The sequence below is a fragment of the Coregonus lavaretus genome, assembly GCF_964263955.1.
Source record: "Coregonus lavaretus genome assembly, chromosome: 11".
Lineage (NCBI taxonomy): Eukaryota > Metazoa > Chordata > Actinopteri > Salmoniformes > Salmonidae > Coregonus > Coregonus lavaretus.
This window is the reverse complement of record NC_139998.1, coordinates 2874012-2897653: the sequence shown is the minus strand read 5'-3', so window position 1 is coordinate 2897653 and position 23642 is coordinate 2874012. Positions and strand designations below refer to the sequence as shown.

At 44.2% G+C, this 23642-nt stretch overlaps 1 protein-coding gene across 1 annotated transcript; it reads right to left on the bottom strand.

The window, feature by feature from the left end:
• Positions 1–208: 208 nt before the first annotated feature.
• On the bottom strand, positions 209–20509 carry LOC311136760 (tyrosine-protein kinase CSK-like). The gene is made up of 12 exons (XM_084171034.1): positions 20132–20509; positions 9851–9940; positions 9574–9690; positions 9142–9254; positions 7353–7572; positions 6422–6581; positions 6136–6235; positions 2652–2742; positions 2466–2539; positions 2128–2323; positions 1446–1532; positions 209–655 (listed from the first exon to the last, which is right to left on the bottom strand). Exons 2-12 carry the CDS (start codon positions 9863–9865, stop codon positions 473–475), a joined length of 1356 nt encoding a protein of 451 aa, XP_084027160.1. The 5' UTR covers positions 9866–9940; positions 20132–20509; the 3' UTR covers positions 209–472.
• Positions 20510–23642: the final 3133 nt, after the last annotated feature.

Below are 23642 nucleotides of genomic sequence, written 5' to 3'. Positions count from 1 at the left end.
GGTTATGGTCGGCACGATAGTGTGAAAGAAGTATAGTACCTCACAACAGGCCAGGGTGGGTTTGTTGGACACTGGAGTACACACTGTAGTCGATCAGACAGATACAACCACTAATGTACTGTAGAATGGGGAGGGGAGGGGAGGGGGGGGGGGGGGGGGGGGGGGGGAGGGGGGGCGTAAAAAAGATGCCAACATGTGGCAACAACATTTCAACAGAATGAGAAATTATAAAACAAGTGAACTTTAACACAAGAACACAATCTGATGGGAATCAATTATTATTATTTTTTATAAGAGAGGAAGGAGGATCTCTGAGGTCTTGATAATGTCAGGCTTTGGCCCATCATGAAAGAAGAGCAATCCTTGTCCGTCCTACTTCTCTCTGTTGTCCTCCCTCTCCATCCCCCTCTTCCCTCAATGAAAGGAGAGCCATCCTTGTCCACTTCCCCTTTCACCTCCTCTTCCTATTCCATCACAGGTAGAGCTCCTTGGCTAGGATATGCTGCAGTTTCTCCCTGAGGACTCTAAAGCATGGCCGCACCAGGGGGTCCAGGGTCCAGCACTGTTTCATGACCTCATACACCACCTCAGGACAACCGTCTGGGGCATCCATCTTGTAACCCTTCTCTACGCGTGGTACCACGTCCTTTAGAGGCTGGGGCAATAGAAGGGGGGATGACGAGAAGGAGATGAGATGGGAGTAGTATATTTGTAGAAATGTAATACATTTTGATTATGAATTACTTTATATCTATTTTGTATTACATTTCTATGGTGTCATTATCACTAAAGAACATAACCTGACAGAATGTTGACTCAACATTGAAATAAATAGTATTATACTGGACCATAATAGCAGTGTCGACATTTCAAATTTACTACATTGACTCTTAACTGGCAAATTCATATACTCTACAGCTGTCACAATTTGTAACACCTGCCCAATCAATCTTATTCACAGGGCAGTTTCTAGCTTTTTGCGATTCTACTCATTTCGTCATTGGGCGGAGAGGAAAATTTAGAGTTTTAATGCAAATTTTACTGCAGTTCGACATATTTTCCCATGGGATGGTGAGAAAATGTTGCCGTTTTAAAGCTAATTTCCTGCAGTTCTACACATTTTGCCATGACTTATGCCATGTTCATATGATATCGGAGTGAGAATGACTAACAAAATCAATGGCGGCCCCCTTGAGGTCAGGGCCCCTGGGCAAGTCAGTAATTTGGCCATGATTACTACAAGGTTTAGATAGCTGGCTAGACTAACTTACCTAGCAATCTATCAAATGTTAGCTGACATGGGCTAATTGAGTGACTGTCGGTGACTGACATACAAGAGGAAAACTGCTGATGCACTACCAAATGTCAAAATTGCACATTGTGTATTATATCCTAACTAACAGTAAGTTGAGTGACTGACTTTCTAAAGGCAAAAATATACTTACAATTCTGGGGTAAGGCACTCGTCCAAAGGAGTAGATCTCCCACAGCAAGATCCCATAGCTCCACACGTCTGACTTGGTGGAGAATTTCTGTTTATCAACAGACAGAAGGAAAGACAGTCTTTCCGTAAAGCTTATTTTAATGTGTAAAACATACAGTATATTATAGAAATGGTGGAAATCAGCAGTACAATAACATTTCTATACCTTAAATCCCAAATCGACCCCTAACCCCTTCTCCCTATAGATCTCAGAGGATTGGATAGGTGTAAGCAATATGGTGGTAGCGCCATCTTGCCCTCTGATAGACTAGGTGGAATTGCTACCATATTGCTTATACCTATCCAATCCTCTCCGATTTAAACAAGTTCCTAAAGGGTTGATTTGAGATTCAGGGTATGCTCCTAAAGACAATAAGGAAAGTGACTAGTGAAACCAATGTCAGTGTGCTAGTTCAGCAGTATAGCTTCATCCCTCTCTGAGTACAACTCAGGGTAAACTGTCTTTACCACGGCTCCAACCTGGGGTCCTCTGCCTCGCTAACACACGTGACCACCCTCCTTGACAACGTACGAACCAGCTGACCAATAGAAAAGGATCCAATCCAATAGCACCATTGGCGACATTTCAAGCTAGCTGTGGAGTGAGCTTACGGCACATTCTTATCTCCGTTACACTAACCTACCTTTTCCCTCAGGGCCTCTGGTGAGGTCCACTTGATGGGCAGTTTGGCCGTGTCCTGATTAGACGAGGCCTCCTTGGTCAGGCCGAAGTCGCTGACCTTGGCGATGTTGTCGTCTGACACCAGAACGTTACGGGCCGCCAGGTCTCTGTGGACAAAGTTGTTGGCCTCCAGATACTCCATGGCCTCACACACGTCACTACGGAGGAGAGGGAGGGGAACGGTTGACATTTAAAGAGGCATTGACAATGTTACATTTCCAACGGGCCGCTATAAGCCCCTGTCAGCAAACTTCTGATAACATTATTCAAGATGTAGGGAGAAATCATTATCATGCTCACACTGAGAACTTGAGTAGGGAATCCCCACCCAGCACTGTCCGACCTCTGGAGCGTAGGTAGTCCACTAGACTGCCCTGAGGGGGCAAAATAGAGAGAGGTCTTCAATGATCTCTGGTTCTTTATCTATCTATCTATCTATCTATTATTGCATTACCTTTATTTAACTTAATCATAGGAGCCACCTACCTTGGCCATGTACTCAGTGACGATAAACAGGCTTCCCTTCTCCTCAACGATGACACCTAGCAACTGGACCAGGTTATTGTGTCTCAGTTGCCTGTAGTAAACAAGGAAAACAATTACACAATGAGGACGGAAAGCGATTGCTAGAGAGATTGATAACGTAATGTTATCTATAACTACTGTTCCCTGAAGGAGGGAATCGAGGTACAACATACTATGGGTAGTCACACTCTCGCGACTTTGATTGAATCATGCCTGACAAGGTCAATAAAAACCACACCTGGCTGGAAGCCCCGCCTTCCACAGGTGATAAGCGTTAGGCTCGGATTCATTCCTTTAATACCGCTCTTCACCGTGTTGTACCTCGTTTCCCTCCTTTAGGGAACAGTAGTTATAGTCATAACGTTACGTTCCCTTTCAGTCAGTCAACTTCGGTATAACATACTATGGGGAAATGGAATCCCGCCCTAAGCCGACCCCAACGGATACTAAATTAAATCCAACTTGAGACTCCCCTGTAGTCCTCCTTTTGTGTGTGCAAAGGATGCGGGCCCGACTGTTTTATATACAGACAGTCTTTCCTGAGACATTGTGCATGATATGTCCATTGTGCTGAACACAATTTAAACTTAGTCTTGAATGATGCATGCCAAGATATACCAGAGATAAGGGACTGTTGATATTGCAACCACACAACTCAAATGCCGGTTCACAAATCGCAAACAGTTTTTTTTGTTCAAGCCCTCAAGAACTGTTGTCCGCTAAATATGATAATCTGTTTGCATCTGCCAATCGATTGGCTGTCCAGTATCCTGATGACCTGTCTCCAGAGCTTCCTATAAAGTTAATCTCTTTCCGTAATGTGTTGAGGCCAGCAATTAAGGAGAATGAGAGGCTCAATTAAAGATGTTGCAGAACTGCTGTATTTTGCGCACCACTTTCTCTGATTTTGCTATGGCAATCAAGCTGTTTTTACCATCCCTGTAACTGTCGCTTCTGCGTAGAGATCTTTTTCTAAACTAAAACTCATAAAGAACTACCTAAAAGGCATTAGGCTCTCAGTCTGATATGCGCTTTTGAACACCTGAGTAAGCTAAGTAAGCCGTTGTAGCCTTGACCACGGCATCTGTTCACCGATATCCCCTTTTACTTTCAATCAGTAAAATGTTTTATTTTCAAGGCCTGAGGCACTTTTTCAGTCACATTCCTGAAGCCCAAAAAACAAACACTTAGCTTCCTAATACATATGGAAACTGAAAAGGTTTATGAATGACCTTTTGGAGGGTTACTGCCAAAAATGATGTATTAAATTGAAAAAAATAGACATCGATGACAAGGCTCGTGGGCTCCCTGCCTTGCGGGAGCTGTAGGAGTGTCCAGTACTCCAGTGGGAGAGACGCTGCTTAGATAGATAGATAGATAGATAGATAGATGGATATAGACAGACAGATCTATATCGAGAGCGCCCCACCGCGAGCTGGATTAGCAAAACAGGCAAAAAGTTGGTCACATAACCTGGTATCCCGGGTCCATTCAATGTACGTGCGTAAGTTCGTACTGGACACAGGGCATGTAACCTCCGTTGCTCTTCAGAAGCAAAATTAGGAAGTGAAAAAAGAGAAATAGCGCAAAAGCTAAAGACCTGTAGGACATAACCACTTTCGGGGGGAGAAAGCTGCATTTAGACGGGACGAACTGAGTACCGAAAGGGTGTACAGATAACGCTTGGAGGTCCCCAACATGTTTAGCCGAGGTCAAAGCCATGAGCAGGGAGGTCTTGTAGGAGAGGATCTTCAGATCCACTGACTCCAGAGGCTCAAAAGGAGCCGCACACTGCGCCTCCAAAACCAAAGCCAAGTCCCATGTGGGCGCAATAGGTTTAGAGACCGGTCTAAGATGGCGCACACCTTTCAGGAACAGCACGACCATAGGCTGGGCCCCCGGTGTGGTGCCGTCAATTCCCACAACACCCTGAAATAGCGCCTATGAACACTTTTAAAGTGGAGAATGCCCTGCTCGAAAAGCTCCTGTAGGAACATAAGGATGTCCCTCACATAGCACTGAAAAGGAACCAGCCCTTTATCTTGGCACCAGAGCTCAAACGCTTGCCACTTATACGCATACAGACCCCTTGTGGAGGGCGCCCTAGTGGACTGAATAGTAGCAATAATGTTCGGAGGTAACCATCTAGCCATCAGATTGGCCCTCTCAGGGGCCAGGCCCATAGGAACCAAATCTCCGGCTTTGCTTGCCAAACCTGCTTTCTCCACTCCCTCCAACTCCAGGAATTTAAAATAGGAAAGGGGTTGCCATAACGCTGGGGGAACACTAGTAAGCTTAATTCACCGGACGTTATGCATGCTAGCTGACGTTAGCCATGATGAGGCTTTTAGGCTAGCTAGCCTCTTTGACCGCAGCACGGTCCGTTTAGAATAACCAAGCGACTTAACGCTACGTATACTAAACAAGAGAGCTACCGAAGCAATTCCACCGTTAACTCTGCGAGTTAGTTAACCTGGCTAGCACGCTATGCATCGCTTGTTAGCTAGCCTGGTCTCGAAAGTCTACGTAGGACCGGATCCTTCAGCAATAAATCTGGGAAGAGAGGCAAACGGTGCTTAACCAAGGCAGACACAGGCGGCGGGGGGGGGGGTAGCCACAGACCCTGTCCGCCCTCTCTCTTCGAATAGCCTCCCATAACCGGCGACAGAGCGCACAGGAGCTGGGAGACATTTGACCCGACCAACGACTCAATCCATTACCACGTCCCGCAACTCAGACTCAGCCGAGGTACGGGCACCAGGCAGAGGAAGTCACTATCGGAAACACCAAGCCCCCTAACGAATACTACACGATTGTCAAGAGAACCTGTGCCGCGGACTTGTAGGTGAACCGTGCCAGCCATCCCATAGTCCCGCACACAAACTGATTCAAGTGAGGGCAGCCAGAGTATGCACCGAGCAGAGACATACAAGACAACAAAAGTAAGTATCTTTTTACTCATTTGGGCATTGTCGCGAACCCGAATCCGGCTTGTTAGCCTTCATCGTTTCGTTAGCCATCTAACTTATTGCTATAGCCAGGCAAAGCAATCCGAAGAATAACAAATTTTTCGTGATTAGGAAACTATGAGAACCATACAAACTTCAGCACACAATGTCCAGGGGGTGAGCACGCTCTACCACGAAGGGGCAATTTAGTTGGCGCAACGTAAGACAGTCTCGTTCCAATTGTTAGTTTTAGTAGCATGAATCGTTCCTGCTTACATCGAGGTGAAAAGCGGAATAATTGAATGAATCCGAGCCTCACGCTTATTACCTGTGGAAGGCAGGGCTTCCAAGAGGCACGGATTTCATTGGCCTTGTCAGGTGTGATTTTCATTCTTCAATTGAAGTCGCGAGAGTGCGATTACCCATAGTATGTTGTACTGAAGTTGACTGACTGAAAGTGAACATGTAACAGAAGTTTGGTTCAGGCTCTAACTTACGTCATGACTGAAGCTTCAGCGATGAAGGCCTGTGCTGTAGCATCGTGTTTGATACACTTCACCGCTACTTTGGTCCCTCTGTAGTCTCCTACCTTCACATCTGAGGAAAAGAGAAACGTGAGTGAGAATGAGAGAATTAACTAAACCACATTCACACACTCCAAGAGAACCGGAATGAGGTGGATTAAGCTGGAGAAGACTGCCTAGAACAGGTTATAACAGAGTTGTCAATGATCAAACCTATTTAAACACCGCTACAGACACACGTTTTCACAAAGCCACTTGCCTCCAAACTCTCCTTTCCCTATAGACTGGTGGATATTGAGTTCCTTCCTGTTGAGAGCCCAGCCGCTCCTGGAGAACTCATCCTGGGCTGCCACAGTACCCTCCTCCAGCTTCGGCTTGATCAGTTTGGTGCAGAGACCGTCTGCATCTTTGGTATAGTGCTGAGGACAGGGAGAGAAGACGTTGGCCAATAACATAGGCCAAGAATGGGAAAAGATTGCCAATATTGATGACATCATAAAAATGTGGGATAACGGAATAAATGAAAATTGAACAAAATTGAACTGAATGTATTGGTCTTCGTTGCAAAGGTTCAATTGATACATTCTATTTGTATTGGACTCATTCATACTAGCCGTAACCAACAGAGGGCAGCATGGTTAAAAACATGTTTTCAAAAATGCATGTCAACAGCACCTAATGGGCTTTCAAATAATAACTGACATGCTTTTTTGAGACCAACAAAATTACTCCAAAACTGAGTTAATGTATAGTGTGTCGCCAGATGGATGAAGGAAGAGAGAGGGTGGTTTTGAAAGTGAAACCCGGCGGTTGGGTGTCTAAAGGTGAAATGATCTGGAGCCTGCCGCTATCACTTCCTCTTTGTCACTTCCTGTTCAGTGTATTTGTTCCAGGAACTGTGTGTGTGGCTGTGATGAGGGAACAGTTGCAGAGGCCAGAGCACCTACAGTAGCTAACAGGGAAATCAACTCAGTATACACTTGGTCACACCATTTGTATGGCTCACACACTCTGGTTGTAAAATAATAGACAGCTTTATTTGACCAAGAAGGGACAGATCCCAGACCCAGATTAATTAACTCCTTGACTAAAAAGCATGCTCAATAGATAATTAAGTCCAGCAATAGACTTAATCTGTGTCTGGGAAACTGGCCCGAAGATAACTATTTCATTTGATTTCTTCCCCACACCTCTACAAGCTGCATGAGGTTCTCGAAGAACGCCTCCTCGTCGATGCTGAGCTTTCCCTCCTTGTAGACAATGCGGTAATGCTCCACCTTGCCGTCGCAACTCACACACAGAGTATAGTCCCCAGGGTAGTTGGTGCTCTCCCTCACCAGGTACAGGCCCATCTCTGGGGGGATCAGGAGACTCTCAGCCTGCTCCCTAGTTATCTTACCATGGAACCATCTGGAGGGGGTCGAGGGGGATTAATTAAATCAATCACATCACATTTGTTTATAAAGATGTTTTTACGTCAACAGTTGTTGTCACAAAGTGCTTTTACAGCAACACCCACCACAATCACTAACACTAATAATACATCTAAAAAGATAATGCGTCTAAAAAGAGTCTTGGCAAAACAGCTGATCTAATTGGTCAAAAGACCAATTAGTGAAAAAGAGATACGCAGCCTATGTGCAGACACACAAACACACACTTTTCTTAGAACTTAGGCATGTGGCTGAATGCGGGATATTTCTAGATTCAACAGGAAACCGTGCAGTGCACACACAGCAGTGCAGAGCTGAACACACACACAGCCATTTCTTGCTTTTTGGGGGCCCTAAGCAAGATCTAAAGCCAATTTCCTGCAGTTCTACACATTTTACCCATGACTTATGCCATGTTCATATGACGTGCCTTGTGTGCTAGGTCAGTCATTTGGCCATGATTACTGCTTAAGGTTTAGATAGCTGGTTAGACTAACTCACCTAGAAATGTAGAAAATGTTAGCTGACATCGGCTAATTGAGTGATTGTCAGTGACTGACATAATAAGAAGAAAACTGCTGAGGCACTATGACATTTTGAAATTGCACCTTGTGTATTCTACTTTCCTAACTAACATTAAGTTGAGAACCCAACTGACTCCCCCCCCCCCACCCACCCACCGTGGGGCCTTAAGCAGCCGCTTTTGTTGCTTATACCTAGAAACGGCAGTGCACACACACACGAGAGCTGGAAACAGACACAGAAGTGCACTAGCTACAATTACAGGGCTGCAGTCAGACAGAGCCAGGACTCAGCCCAGCCCAGCCCTAGCTCGGCCCAACTGTGGTTTCTATTCACATAACAGTGGCTTCACAGCCTATCTGTACTCTACAACCACACAGAAACATCCTGAAAAACAAACCCTTTTAACCAGATTTAGTATCACAGTCACTATAGTCTGACCTGTAAACTGCAACTCATGGTGTCATCTAAACCTGAGCCCTCTCTTATTTGTTTCATAGAGTGCTTTCACTTTTATATTATACAGGTACTTCACATTTCTATGCTTTAATTGTTGAGAGCTCTTACAAAAACACATTCCTATGTATGTATTCCAATACCTAGAAATGGCATAATAAACTTGAACTAGGGCTCTCCAACCCTGTTCCTGGAGAGCTACTGTCCTGTAGGTTTTCACTCCAACCCTAATCTAGCGCACCTGATTCTAATAATTAGCGGGTTGATAAGCTGAATCAGGTTAGTTACTTGGGTTGGAGCAAAAACCTACAGGAGGATAGCTCTCCAGGAACAAGGTTGGCGAGCGCTGAACGATACCCTAGTAACTTACTGACTGTTGAACCTAAAAAAGGTACCCATATCTTTGTTGTGTTACTACACTACCGGTAAGTAATGTAACAACACCACACAGGCAGTGCATTTATGGGAAGTCATTTCAGTACAACATGGAGTGATGAGTGTACTTCCAACAATGTTTTGAAGGATTCAGTCTGGTTTAACCAGGCTATGATGACTGTACTGTACTTACGGCATTAGACTCAGCTTGCCCCCTTGCTTCACCCCTTCCCTCTTCTGGACATAGTTAGCTGGGATGGTGCCTTCTCGACCTGCTGTGTTCTTGGCTTTGTACCAGTTAGGGTCCTGGAAAAGAAAATGTCACCATAACTCTGTATCAGATCAGGATTGACTGAGTAAATACTGTACAGCGATAGAGAACATTACTGAAACAACAACCCAAAAGTTCCTCCTTTAAAACGTAACTATTTTTTAAAACTATGTTCTTTTTATATGTAAGTGTAGAAATTTCAAGAAATATGACAGAAAGATTGAGTCTACTTATATCTTTACTCAAACTGTAAATCATTGGACCGTTTGGCCTGTTTTCTAGTCTCCCTTGCCAGAGACATGGAGGCTATAGGAAAAGACTACCTGCCTCCTAACAGAGAGTTAGGAACTTTACCTTAGTCACCACGATAATGGTTAAGACATCTCCTTTGTTGAAGGGCAGGTCCTGCTCTGTGGTGCCCTTAAAGTTGTATTTGGCCACACACTCTGTGCCCTGAGGCCATGTTGGTGTCTGAGGGACAGGAGTGGTTATCGGGGTGAAAAGCAATGAGGAATTACAATTGAATTGACCCCAACCCTGCAATAAACCAGTTCAATGATCGTAGGTGGTATAGTGTATCTCTATATTCGACATGAAGTAGCCATATCTGTTTATCATCTCCTGGTCTCACCTGGGGTTCAGACATCCTGAAGGGGAGGAGGCAGTGGGTCTCCTCTTACAGGCCTCACACACCAGACGCTACCATCACATACACAAATACCTGCGGAGAGAGAGAAGAGACCGTTACAGGCAATACAGTGGACAACCTAAGTAGACAGTCATCACCTAAAACACAACAATCAATTGGGATATTCAGTAGACCAATCCACAATGTCAAATATGGAAATGGGAAAGTAGAAATGGGAAGTACAGATTTACTTCGACCATGATGTTTCATGTAGGTGGTCAGATATATTTTTAGATGGAGTAAAAGTATTGAATCATTACAAGAATGGGTTTGACAAGGTCCAAAGAGAGAGAGAATATAAATAACACTCGGTTACCGCCAGTGCCAGAAAGCAGAAGTAAGTTTTTTTTTTCCCATCTCACTTTCACAACTGTGGTGAAGCAAGTTTCCATTACGATGTCACAACAGCAACAGGGTGGGCTGCTCATTGCCTGGTCAAATCAATAATACTCGTTTTCAGCAACATTTCACTCTCCCAGCCCACATTCTAGGAGATGAAACTTCAGATACTCCAAATATACACTGAGTGTACAACACATTATGAACTTTCCATGACATAGACTGACCAGGTGAAAGCTATGATCCCTTACTGATGTCACTTGTTAAATCCACTTCAAAATCAGTGTAGATGAAAGGGAGGAGAAAGGTTCAAGAAGGATTTTTAAGCCTTGAGACAACTGTGGGAAGCATTGGCGTCAACATGGGCCAGCACCCCTGTGGAACGCTTTCGACACCTTGTAGAGTCCATGCCCCGACGAATTGAAGCTGCTCGGAGGGCAACTCAATATTATTATTTTAGTAATTTAGCAGACGCTCTTATCCAGAGCGGCTTACAGTCAGTGCATACATCTTAATATAGCTAGGTGAGACAACCACATTAGTCATAGTAAGTAAAAACATTTCTCAATAAAGTAGCTATCAGCAAAGTCTCTATTTGGGATTATTTAAGATACTCTTTGAAGAGGTAGGGTTTCAGATGTTTTCTAAAGGTAAATATTTATTACAGTGTTATGACATTAGTATTGCAATAAAAGGAGGTGTATGTTTTCTATCTGTTTAACACTGTTATAAAGGGTTAAGTCACATTAGTTGAGACATTATGTTTTCTATCTGCTCTTGCAGCAGACTGATGATCTTCCTCTGTCCATCCACCACCTGGGTGTTGAAGTAAATCACTATCAGGAAGATCCCAGCAGCCAGGAACAGAAACGGAGGGTTCTCCACGATGTAGCTGTGAGCCCAGGCTAGCCAGGCCAGGTTGTGTCTCTCCAACTCCTTCCCCCATAGCTTCCCTGACTGGAACATAGTGGACAGGCTACGGAACGGACCGCATGACTCAGACGGACGGATACTCCACATAGTGTAGGTAACACACACGGCAGTCCCCAGGAATGAAGGGAAGCAGAGGAGTGTGATGAAGATGGTCATCTGACTGGCTCTATAGGGCTTCCTAGGGGACTGGCAGTTTATCATTACACTAGCCTTCTTCATGTAGAAGCAGGAAGCAGAGGAGTGAACAACACCCCCAACCAGGCCAGTGTCTGTCCATAGATGAGTTCCAACACATTCCTGGCGATGAAGGTGTTCTTAATGTTTTGTACACAGTATATGGAGTATATTTGAAAAAGTCTAAAGTTGACTTAGTTGACCTACTAGGGCTTAATATAGTTATCCTAAACACTGAGAATACTAGTGGTAGGATCATTACAGGATTCTCCTCAATCTTTATTTTCTCTTCTAGATGAGAAGACATTGACCATAGGGAGGGAAGCATTTACAGTAAAAAGTATTTATTTTCTATTTACTGCGGTCAGTCAGTTACAACTTCTTTCATTATATTTGATGCAGTCAGTGACCTATGGTTGTATTGACATACAGTAAGTATTTCCACGAGGCCTAACAAATGAAAAGCAGCAGAGCCACATGACATGAGTGGTGAATGCATGGCCCATGGGTGATGTCATCATCACAGGACAAACCACTTCCTTTCAGCCAGGGTCAGTTCCCATAGATGAGTTCTGGGCTGTGTTCATTAGGGAACCAAACAAAAGAAAACACTCAAACAGGGTCCTGGTCCAATAAGAAACACTCATTTTCATTTCCCGTTGTGAAACGTTTTTAAAACGTTTTACATTGTGCTCACAAATGAACATGACCCTGGCTGAGTAACTAGCATCTTGTGCCACAACATGAGGTCACTTCCTCCCGCGGACATGTCAGAGAAAACCCATTAAAGAGCTAAATGGACTGCGGATGGTGAACTTCCTGCCTGACAGAGAGCCCAGACTGTGATTAATCCTACACTAGGGTGGGGGTCGCTGAGAAAGAGAGCGAGAGCGAGAGCGAGAGCGAGAGCGAGAGCGAGAGAGAAACAGAGAGCGAGAGAGACAGAGAGAAAGAGTAAGACAGAGCACAGACAGTGACTGCTCAGCATTAGTATTACAGCTAGGCTGCAGCAACTGATAGTAAGAGAGACAAAGTAAGGCCTAACACTCTTCCCTTTGAAAACACACATGCTTCCTCCATTGTTACTACATTACAGACAGTCACATTTTTAACAGAATGACATAAGTCAGGTCAAGGCAGTTAGTATGTGTGTGTGTTTTAACTATTCTCGAGGGAACCAGAAGTCCTCACAAGGATAGTAAAACAAGGAAAAAGTGGGGACATTTCGGCGGTCCCCACAAGGAAAATGCTATTTTAGGCTTAGAGGTTAGGTTTAGGGTTGGGTTAAGGGTTAGGTTTAGGAGTTAGGGTTAGGGGTTAAGGTTAGGTTTAGAGTTAGAGAAAATTTAATGGGAATTTTGAATGGGAATCAATTGTTTGGTCCCCACACGGATAGTAAAATAAAACATGTGCGCCATATCTTTGGCGCAGCAGAAGAATCCAAATATTTGAAGGGATCCTCCCAGTCTTAAGATCTCTGAACTACCATGACACATGGGCTAAGGCTGTTCAGTTCCACATGGTGCAGAAATGTTTGAGGCGTAAACCACATGCTGTGGCCCTCTATCAGGTCCTGCCTCAATGCGCTTGCACACAATTTCTACATACATGTAGAAAGAAATAGATGAGGGGGAGAGGCTGTCAGAGCAGTAGATCTAAACAACTGCTCTTAAGTTAGTGATAATACATCTCATGATGATGAAACATCAATCACCAGACTTTTGCAGTTTAGAACTACAACAAGAAGAAACCCATCAATCAACTGATGTTTTGAAGTCAATAAACACAGATATCAAATTTGATTTATCTCTATGTTTACATTTAGATTTATCTGTATGATAATACAGCAGTTTTTTGTTTTTACTGATAGATAGCAAAAGGATGGGTCTGGGCAAAGTCCCCAGTGGAGCAGTGACATCACCAACTATGGAATGGGTCAACAACAAGGACCACGCCTGCCTGGGATGACACTTTGGATTTTCCTTTTTCAGCAATAGCTCAGTGAAATATGGAAAAGTCCTTGAATAGACCAACATCATAGTGGCAGCAGGCTACCATCCCAGTGTGTGTGAGTGAATGGAACATAATTCAGCATGTCTTGGTGTCACATTTAATAGATAAGGGCTATAGCCGTTTCCAGAAGGCTCCCTCTTCATGGAACCACAGCCTTTCCCTTTTCAGGAAGCAGACAACACAGTCTTTGTGAGCTAGTTCAGTTCAGTTCAGTTCCTACTGTCACCCATGTCTCTGAGTAGTCAATCAGCCCTGATCTGATACAGTCTGTGGGTAAGACACACTTTAGTTCCAGAGGTCTTTAGTGTAGGGTATTCTCTGACTGTTGCAGGCTACATCTCTGCTAGCCTGGGTTCCTGACTGACAATTCAGCGAAGTGAACCCAGGTTACATCCTTGCTGAAGGACACCAGACTCCAGCACACAATAAGGTTTCACACACAGTGTGTTGGTATATAGCCTACATGCTGCAGTGCAAGCCGTACAGAAGGGCAGTAGAGTACAAGGCCTGCTGCCGTGCGTGACATGTGCCTGAGGCTACATCAGGAACCAGGAAGTTAGCTTCAATGAGAACCTGTCTCAGCATGGAGACACGATGTGCTCTGTGATACTACGGCTACTGACTACAGACTACAGAGGCACAGCTAACGAACACTACTGTACATAACCAGAGACAGAGGGCCATGCACTCCAAATCACAAACCAGTGGTTAACACAAACCAGTTGGGAGCCTAAGTATGGAGACATCCTGTGATACTGGTACAGACTAGAGGCACAGCTAAATACACCATGAACCATACAGCCCTATGATACTGATAAAGAAACACTGAGGGGAAACTTAGTCCACACCATCGCACATTAACTTTCTTTTTCCTTGTTGATTGTATTTATAGTCCCCAGTAGCTCAGTTGGTAGAGCATGGCACTTGCAACGCCAGGGTTGTGGGTTTGTTTCCCACGGGGGGCCAGTATGAAAATGTACGCACTCACTAACTGTAAGTCGCTCTGGGTAAAAGCGTCTGCTAAATGACGTAAATGTATCTTGTCTAGAACTGTCCTAAATGTCCCCATGAGTGATAATAAAGTCATGATCTTATCTTATCAACCGAAAAACAAAACAAGTGGAGAATAGCCTTGCAAACACCAATCCCTTCTGCCATTCATTCTCATCCAATTGGGTTCAAAGCAAAGCAAACAGGTTTTTCAACATTTTCCGTCAAGTTGCTAAATGTCTTGTGCAAGATGAGTGGTGTGTCTACTCGAGTCTAAACTAATGTATGCATGTAGAGGAACAATTGGTTCTAGGCTTTCTTCAACAGCAGCCAGTAGACCTAGCAGCAAGACGAGACAGGTAGATAGGTATGAAGGTATGGAGAATTCCCTCCTCAGACCTTAGAACATGTCTGCCACACCCTTGTTGCAGTGGGTGCACTACCCTAGCTCACTAAGCTACATGAAAACACTGCAGAACTCACAGACAAAAACAGCAATGCATAGACAACTATGGTTAGATAATGATATTAGGCAAGGTGAGTGAGAAGTGATCTGTCCAGATTCTTTATTTAGTATCACATGTAAAAGTATACTATTATGCTGAATTCTCAATCATTAGCCTACATACAGTATCTAGGCCTAATTGCATCAAACACTGAAATAGCCCTGCAACAGAAAGACTACATAATGGCTAACCGTGGACCTTGAGATGTGCACAAACATAATAACCACCATGCTCCCACTACCAGCCCTGCACCATGGTTGCATCCCAAATGGCATCTGATTTCATAAATAGTGCACTACTTTTGACCAGGGCCCATAAGGTTCCAGTCAAAAGTAATGCACTATGTAGGGAATAGGGTGCCATTTGAGACGCAGACAATGCCTCAGTAATTATCCCTGTGTGCCCCAATCTCTCTCTCTCTCTCTCCCTCCCTCCCTCCCTCCCTCCCTCCCTCCAGCCGTGTAGGGGGTCTCAGTACCCATTCTCATACTGTGTGTGTGTGTGTGTGTGTGTGTGTGTGTGTGTGTGTGTGTGTGTGTGTGTGTGTGTGTGTGTGTGTGCGTTCATCCCCCCTCTCATTCTGTCCCTCTGGGGCTCCGTTTGGTTGAGGATGCTCTGTTTGACTACAGCCTGATACTTTGATGCTGCTGTTAGCTGCTGCTGCCCTGCTATCAGGCCTTTACAGCAGCAGCAGGGGAGAAGCCAGGGCCAAGGAGGGAGAGGGAGGGAGGGAGACGAGAGAGAGGTAGAAACAGGAGACAGAGACAGCCATAGCCTGGAAGAGTGAGGTAGATCGTTTTTAGACCTGGGCTGCTTTTGCTATGCCCCCATGCAGCAGTTAGCCTGGTGCAGGGAAGCAGCAGGGCCTGGTACAGTGAGTAAAGTACTTCTGAGAGGAGAGCGTGCCACAGGGCCATCCAGCTGGGTCTGACAGACAGACAGAGTCTTAGCCAGGTACACTATAGGCGATGCATATAGTGAGAGAGCCACTGGTACAGTGGGTAAAGTAGTTCTGAGAGGAGAGCGTGCCACAGGGCCATCCAGCTGGGTCTGACAGACAGACAGGCTGACAGGTTGCAGATGTTCCTGTGGAGCCACAGAGCAGGAAGTCAAGAACATAGACACAACCTCATCCACCTCAGGGACAACAGCTGGACCCGGCAAGTCAGCAACACCACTAGTTTCAAGTCTTCCCGTTTTCTTCCATTTAGCACCTAATTAACACCCCCCAGAAATAGTGGTTTAATTGTCGGTTTTACAGTTTTGGTTAGATTAATTCAGATGAGTATACACAAGCAACAAAAGCATGTTGTTGTTGATTTTTACAGTAAAGTTTTGAGAGGCTCGTAAAAGTAAAGTTGTGACTAGGTGTCAAACAGTCTCCCTTTTAGATCAACAGTAAGGGAAATACATGGCTGTCATTTCAGAGCTGTGTGTGCGTCCATCAGCGCAGCAGGGGAAAATCCCACTGCAAATGTCAAGGGTTTGCATCCAGACTAGACCAGACCCGTTCAAGTCAGCTTTGCATCCGCCAAGTCGGCTAGGCCTAACCTCAGCTCAGCCAAACGGTCGCATTACTTTGTTTACAACAGAAAACATTTCGCAACAGAAAACAAAAAGTCAAATTGGTTCCTCCCTGTTTCAGTCCCATTTGGTGCCAAATGAACACAACCACAGGAGAATATATTGTTGACAACTACAGCCTGTTAACCCCACTAGCTACAACCAGCGGATCGACATATTGTTCAAAAGCATTGAACATCTCTCAGTTGGAGAAGAAGCTAGTTTTACATTTGTAGCTGTGGGGTACAGTAGGAACATTTGTTTACAATGAGAATTACAGAATGGGCCTTTCTGGAAATAGTGTAATTTACAAGTAGCCACAGGTAAAAGAAATCACATGATCATTTTTCTACAGTAGAAGATTATATAGGGAAAAGACAGCTGTGGCAATAGTGTGTATTAATGCACGTCTGTCTGGTCGGGCACCCTTGATAAAGATGAGTAAAAATGATTGTATAAAATAAATAACAGAAATACTGAGTTATATTGTATGCTAAAATGTTATACTAATACAATTGCTCAGAGAAAGAGATTTTGTTTAACAAGTAATATATTTTTTCTCCTAAAAAGGTGGGGGTAAAAATTATTGACACCCCTGTTTTCTATACATCACCTTGCGAAGATAACGGCACTGGCCCTTTTTCTTAAATGTTTTATGAGTTGGATAACACATTGGGAGGGATCTTAGACCATTCCTCCATACAGAATCCTTCCAGATCCTTAACATCCTTTGTCTGCGCTTATGGACTTCCTTTTTCAATTCAAACCACAGGTTGTCAATGGGTTTCAAGTCTGGAGAAAGATGGCCATTGCAAAATGTTGATTTTGTGGACAATTAACAATCTCTTTGGGGATTTTGATGTGTAGTGCTTAGGGTTATTGTCTTGCTCGAAGATCCACTTGCGGTTAAGTTTCAGCCTCCTGGTGGAGGCAACCAGGTTTTTGGCTAAAATGTCCTGGTAGGTACTGGGTAAAGTTCATGCTGCCGTTGACCTTAACAAGGGCCCCAGGACCAGTGAAAGCAAAATAGCCCCATAACATCAAAGATCCAAAACCATTCTTTACAGTATGTATGGGGTTCTTTTCTGCTCATGCGTTCTCATTTCAACGCCAAATCCACCACTGGTGTGCATGGCCAAAGAACTGTATTTTCATGACATCCTCATCCAACAAATGTAAACGCCTGGAGTTTGCTCAACGGCATTGGCACTTGGAGTGAAACCAGTGCATTTGTCAGATGACATGAAAATAGAGCTCTTTGGCCATGCACACCAGTGGTGGGTTTGGAGTAGAAATTAGAATGCCTAACCTGTGGTTTGAATTGAAGAGGGCAGTCCATAAGGGCAGACGAAGGATATCAAGGATCTGGAAGGATTCTGTATGGAGGAATGGTCTAAGATCCCTCCCAGTGTGTTATCCAACTCATAAAACATTTTAGAAAAAGGCTCAGTGCCATTATCTTTGCATGGTGAGGTATTGAAAACTTTTGACCCCTACTTTTTCTGAGAAAATATATATTACTCGTTAAACAAAATATTTTTCTCTGAGCAATTGCATTTTGAAGTGCATACAATATAGCTCAAGATTAGAATTATTCATTTTATACAGTCATTTTTGCTCATCTTTATCAAGGGTGTCAATAATTTCAGACCCCGCTGTATATATGTCATCTGTATGTCATGTACTGTTGCAAAGCGTATTTCCCTATGGGATGTTAAAAGTATACTACTGTTTTCTAAAACAAAGTCATTAGGACAGTTCACCATCTGACCTGGATATGCCTGCCTGATGATGTAAGGAAGACACAGCTGTGCCAATACTAGACTACACTTAGGGCCCTAGGCTATGTAATGGTAATGGTAAAGCAAAGTGAGTCACATTAGGACAGTTCACTATTTGACCTGGCTGGTGGATATAATTATACTGCATTATCACCAGCAATATTCCACTGGCAAGGAGGGCATTACACTACAGGCAGCATTATCACCATCAACATAGGCAGCATTGAGCATTCCACTCGCAGTCACTACATTGCCTGGAGCCCAAACCGATATGCTCCTGTTGATATTGTGAAGTAAAACAAAGGTGAAACTGAGCTTTTCAGTTTGGTTTCCAAGCTAGCCACTACAGGCAGTGTGAGAAAGCATCTTCCTGCTACCTCCAAAGTGCTAAGAGGTTTTGGTTTACACCACTTGATCAGGCTAGGCACTGCGTCACAGCCATGCATGACTGCCAGCCAGGCCCAGCCAGCAAGTCGGGGTAACAGTTTTACTCATTTAGTTCCATCCGATCTTTCACTGGTTTGCCATTCTCTGTTCTCTGTGTTGTGTAGCTCCATCCGGATACAGAGGAGCTATCTGTGTGTGAGAATTGTGACTCTGCATGCTGGCTATTGTCCATAGAGAGGGTCAGTGACAGAGGTCAGTGGCCTTACTGAGCTGAAAGAACTACTGCCTTGGCCCAAGTGGGGCATTCTGTCTCTTTGACAGATGTACACACATACACACCCACACAGAATTGTTGCCTTGGCCCAAGGGTATTATCTGAACTTGACTTAGATTCCTGTGAGTGTGACTGTTGCTTTTTAATGCAAGCTCTGGTGAGTAAGATTTTGAATGTATTTATTACAGCATAATTAACTTGTAATTTGATGGATGCCAAAGAGCAATACCCCAACATCCACACAGACATGTAAGCGGTCAAAGCCCTATTTCAGCCAAGTCTTCCAAAGCTGCCCATCCATCCCAGCATAGATAACATGTTTCTGGCTTGGCGATGCGAAAGGCTCAGTGACACCATCTTGAGAGGCAGCCAGGACACCATCTGGCAGCTCAGCGATACCCTCTGCCACTCCATTTTTACCCCTTGTACCCTCCTGGACTACCAGGCATAATGCTGCCTTTCTGTGAGCCCAGGGAGAAGAGAGGAGGACAGCGGAGGCTGTTTGGTGGTTCTGACACAGCTGCTGCTACTGCTGCACCCAGAGTGCCAGAGGAAGTGGTAGAGAGAGAGAGAGCGAGAGAAAGAGGCAGATAGAGATCACGCCTCTTTCCATCACCACATTCCTAAGCGCACAATCTCAGAGCAATAATACTGAGTGTGTGTGCTATCCTGGCGGTTATGGCATGAGGCATCTCGTTGCCTAAAGATCATGATGCTCACCAATCGGCTGGCTACAGTCAGAACAAGTGGTCATCATCAGATACTGTGTCTCTACGGTTTGAAACACTGCTTGCCTGATCAAAGGGTGAGCCTCAGCATTGCGATCACACCAATCCTTCACACCATGCAAATAGATCAAAGTGATAAGAAGGAAAAAAACTGACTGAGCTTCAGTTCCTTGAACTTTGTCAACAGTTAGGCTATGTGACTCGTCATTGGGCAAGCTACTGTACAAGACAGTGAATGCTTCCCAAATGGCACCCCATTTCCTACATAGTGCACTACTTTTGAGCAGAGCTCCTATGGGCCCTAAAACTCAAAATAATCTGACCATCCCACCCCTCTACAACTATGAGAAGCAGCAGCCATAATACCTGTGGTTTTGGAAGATGCAGAGTGGGTTAGAACACACGATGCAAGCAGCTAGATTATTAATATTCGAGATCCCCTCATGATTCTGGATCTGTCCATTTGTTTGTTTGAAGAGCAGTCAATTACATAGGGCAACAACGGTCGTGCAGCAGCGGATGTTGCAACAGCTTACCTATCAAATGGAACTAAATGTCAATAGATGCATCCCTATTGATAGAACGCAGAGGCAGCCAGCGCGTGGATGGAATAGATGCCAGAGACAGCTGCAATCTACATTCGCTTCAATTAAAATATGCAGTCAGTATTCTTGATCTTGATGAAAACAACACGACGGCGTCTCAACCATAGAGCGAATGTAAACCGCTGAAACAGCTCAACCCAGTCACAAACTAGTGAGATCAGCACACAGATTTTCTCGAAATTCTCCAGAATGTGAAAACTAGATAAATAATCCACAAGCTTCAATGGTTATCTTCTGCTCTGGTCCGCCTTGTTGTAATAGGAAATGCATGTACTCAGCCAAGAGGAGCAGTGGTGCGCAAAATTCAGACTGGTGAAGATAGAAATGTATCGCGTTTATCATTGGAACATTGTTGTCGAGAGAACAGCCTGTAACTGTTCTAGATGTGATATTTCTATCTGCAACGTTCTGCGCGTTCCGCCCATATAAGGTAAAGTTCCGCCCCTACATTGATCCCTTGCAGTACGCATGCGCATATTCTTCAGGCGCTCGTGGCAGTGTTGTCATGTTCGCAGTTTTCTTGCAAATTGGGCTACTTTGATAACGATGTCGCGGGTGAAAATGTATTGGTCGCGTGTTTTTGGGATATTTCTAAGGTGCACCGTGGCAGCCATGGCATTTCTCTTAGAAAATATATATTTCACTGTGACCTGTTGCTGACTGTCAGGCAGTGAGGCAGGCTGTTGCTGAGTGAGTGAGTGAGTGAGTGAGTGAGTGGAATATCCAAGGCCTGAGGTCATCTGCCTTTGGCCTAAAGAGCAGGAACCTGGACTTCACCAAAGAAATCGGAAATACAGACATTGTCATCCTACAGACCCACTGGTTGTCCTCTAGGTTACAGAGAGCTGGTAGTCCTATCCACCAAACTACCAGGTGTGAAACAGGGAAGGGACTCAGGGGGTATGCTAATTTGGTATAAAGCAGACCTAACTCACTCTATTAAATTAATCAAAACAGGAACATTTTACATTTGGCTAGAAATTCAAAAGGAAATGATCTCAACAGAGAAAAATATCCTCCTGTGTGCTACCTATATCCCAACACTAGAGTCTCCATAATGAAGACAGCTTCTCCATCCTGGAGGGGGAAATCAATCATTTCCAGACCCAGGGACATGTACTAGTCTGTGGCGACCTAAATACCAGAACTGGACAAGAACCTGACACCCTCAGCACACAGGGGGACAAACACCTACCTGGAGGTGACAGCATTCCCTCCCCCATATGCCCCCCTAGGCACAACTACGACAACATAACCAACAAAAACGGGTCATAACTCCTGCAGCTCTGTAGCACTCTGGGTATGTACATAGTCAATGGTAGGCTTCGAGGGGACTCCTATGGTAGGTACACCTATAGCTCATCTCTTGGCAGTAGTACTGTAGACTACTTTATCACTGACCTCAACCCAGAGTCTCTCCGAGCGTTCAGTCAGCCCACTGACACCCCTATCAGACCACGGCAAAATCACAGTCTACTTGAACAGAGCAATACTCAATCATGAGGCATCAAAGCCAAAGGAACTGAATAATATTAAGAAATGCTATAGATGGAAGGAAAGTAGTGTCAAAACCTACCAAAAAAACAATTAGGCAACAACAAAACGTTCCACTGTAATAGTGAATGTGTAGACTTGGCAGTAGAAAACCTAAACAGTATATTTCACCTCTCAGCTTCCCTATCAAATCTAAAAATCTCTAATAGAAAACCAAAGAAAAGTAACAACAATGAGAAATGGTTTGATGAAGAATGGAAAAACCTATCCAACCAAAAACATAGAGACCCAGAAAACCTGAGCCTACGCATTCACTATGGTGAATCACTAAAACAATACAGAAATACGCTACGGAAAAAGAAGGAACAGCATGTCAGAAATCAACTCAATGTAATTGAAGAATCCAGACTCTAACCACTTCTGGGAAAATTGGAAAACACTAAATAAACAACAACACGAAGAGCTATCTATCCAAAATGGAGATGTATGGATAAATCACTTCTCCAATCTTTTTGGCCCTATAAAAAAGAACAAATAGCCAAAAAATATACATGATCAAATGCAAATCTTAGAATCAACTATTAAAGACTACCAGAACCCACTGGATTCTCCAATTACATTGAATGAACTACAGGGCAAAATACAAACCCTCCAACCCAAAAAGGCCTGTGGTGTTGATGGTATCCTCAATGAAATGATAAAATATATAGACCACAAATTCCAATTGGCTATACTTAAACTCTTTAACATCATCCTTAGCTCTGGCATCTTCCCCAGTATTTGGAACCAAGGACTGATCACCCCAATCCACAAAAGTGGAGACAAATTTGACCACCCTCTTGAACATATACAGTGGCTTGCGAAAGTATTCACCCCCCTTGGCATTTTTCCTATTTTGTTGCCTTACAACCTGGAATTTAAATATATTTTTTGGGTGTTTGTATTTGATTTACACAACATGCCTACCATTTTGAAGATGCAAAATATTTTTGGGGTGAAACAAACAAGAAATAAGACAACAAAACTGAAAACTTGAGCGTGCATAACTATTCACCCCCCCCCCCCCCCCACCCCCACCTTTTGCAGCAATTACAGCTGCAAGTCTCTTGGGGTATGTCTCTATAAGCTTGGCACATCTAGCCACTGGAATTTTGCCCTTTCTTCAAGGCTAAACTGCTCCAGCTCCTTCAAGTTGGATGGGTTCCGCTGGTGTACAGCAATCTTTAAGTCATACCACAGATTCTCAATTGGATTGAGGTCTGGGCTTTGACTAGGCCATTCCAAGACATTTAAATATTTCCCCTTAAACCACTCGAGTGTTGCTTTAGCAGTATGCTTAGGGTCATTGTCCTGCTGGAAGATGAACCTCCGTCCCAGTCTCAAATCTCTGGAAGACTGAAACAGGTTTCCCTGAAGAATTTCCCTGTACTAAGCGCCATCCATCATTCCTTCAATTCTGACCAGTTTCCCAGTCCCTGCCGATGAAAAACATCCCCACAGCATGATGCTGCCACCACCATGCTTCACTGTGGGGATGGTGTTCTCGGGGTGATTAGAGGTGTTGGGTTTGCACCAGAGAGGTTTGTTGTGGTGCCATATTCTTTCAATTTTTTAATAATGGATTTAAAAATGGTGCTCCGTGGGATGTTCAAAGTTTCTGATATTTTTTTATAACCCAACCCTGATCTGTACTTCTCCACAACTTTGTCCCTGACCTGTTTGGAGAGCTCCTTGGTCTTCATGGTGCCGCTTGCTTTGTGGTGCCCCTTGCTTAGTGGTGTTGCAGACTCTGGGGCCTTTCAGAACAGGTGTATATATACACTGAGATCATGTGACAGATCATGTGACACTTAGATTGCACACAGGTGGACTTTATTTAACTAATTATGTGACTTCTGTAGGTAATTGGTTGCACCAGATCTTATTTTTGGGGCTTCATAGCAAAGGG

Bases quoted from the DNA above. Each gene is read 5' to 3' on its own strand.
- LOC311136760 (XM_084171034.1), bottom strand. The intron at 7,573-9,141 runs GTAAGTACAGTA...GACCCCCTCCAG, and splicing joins GGCAAGCTGAGTCTAATGCC to ATGGTTCCATGGTAAGATAA. The intron at 1,533-2,127 runs GTAGGTTAGTGT...GTTGATAAACAG, and splicing joins CAGAGGCCCTGAGGGAAAAG to AAATTCTCCACCAAGTCAGA.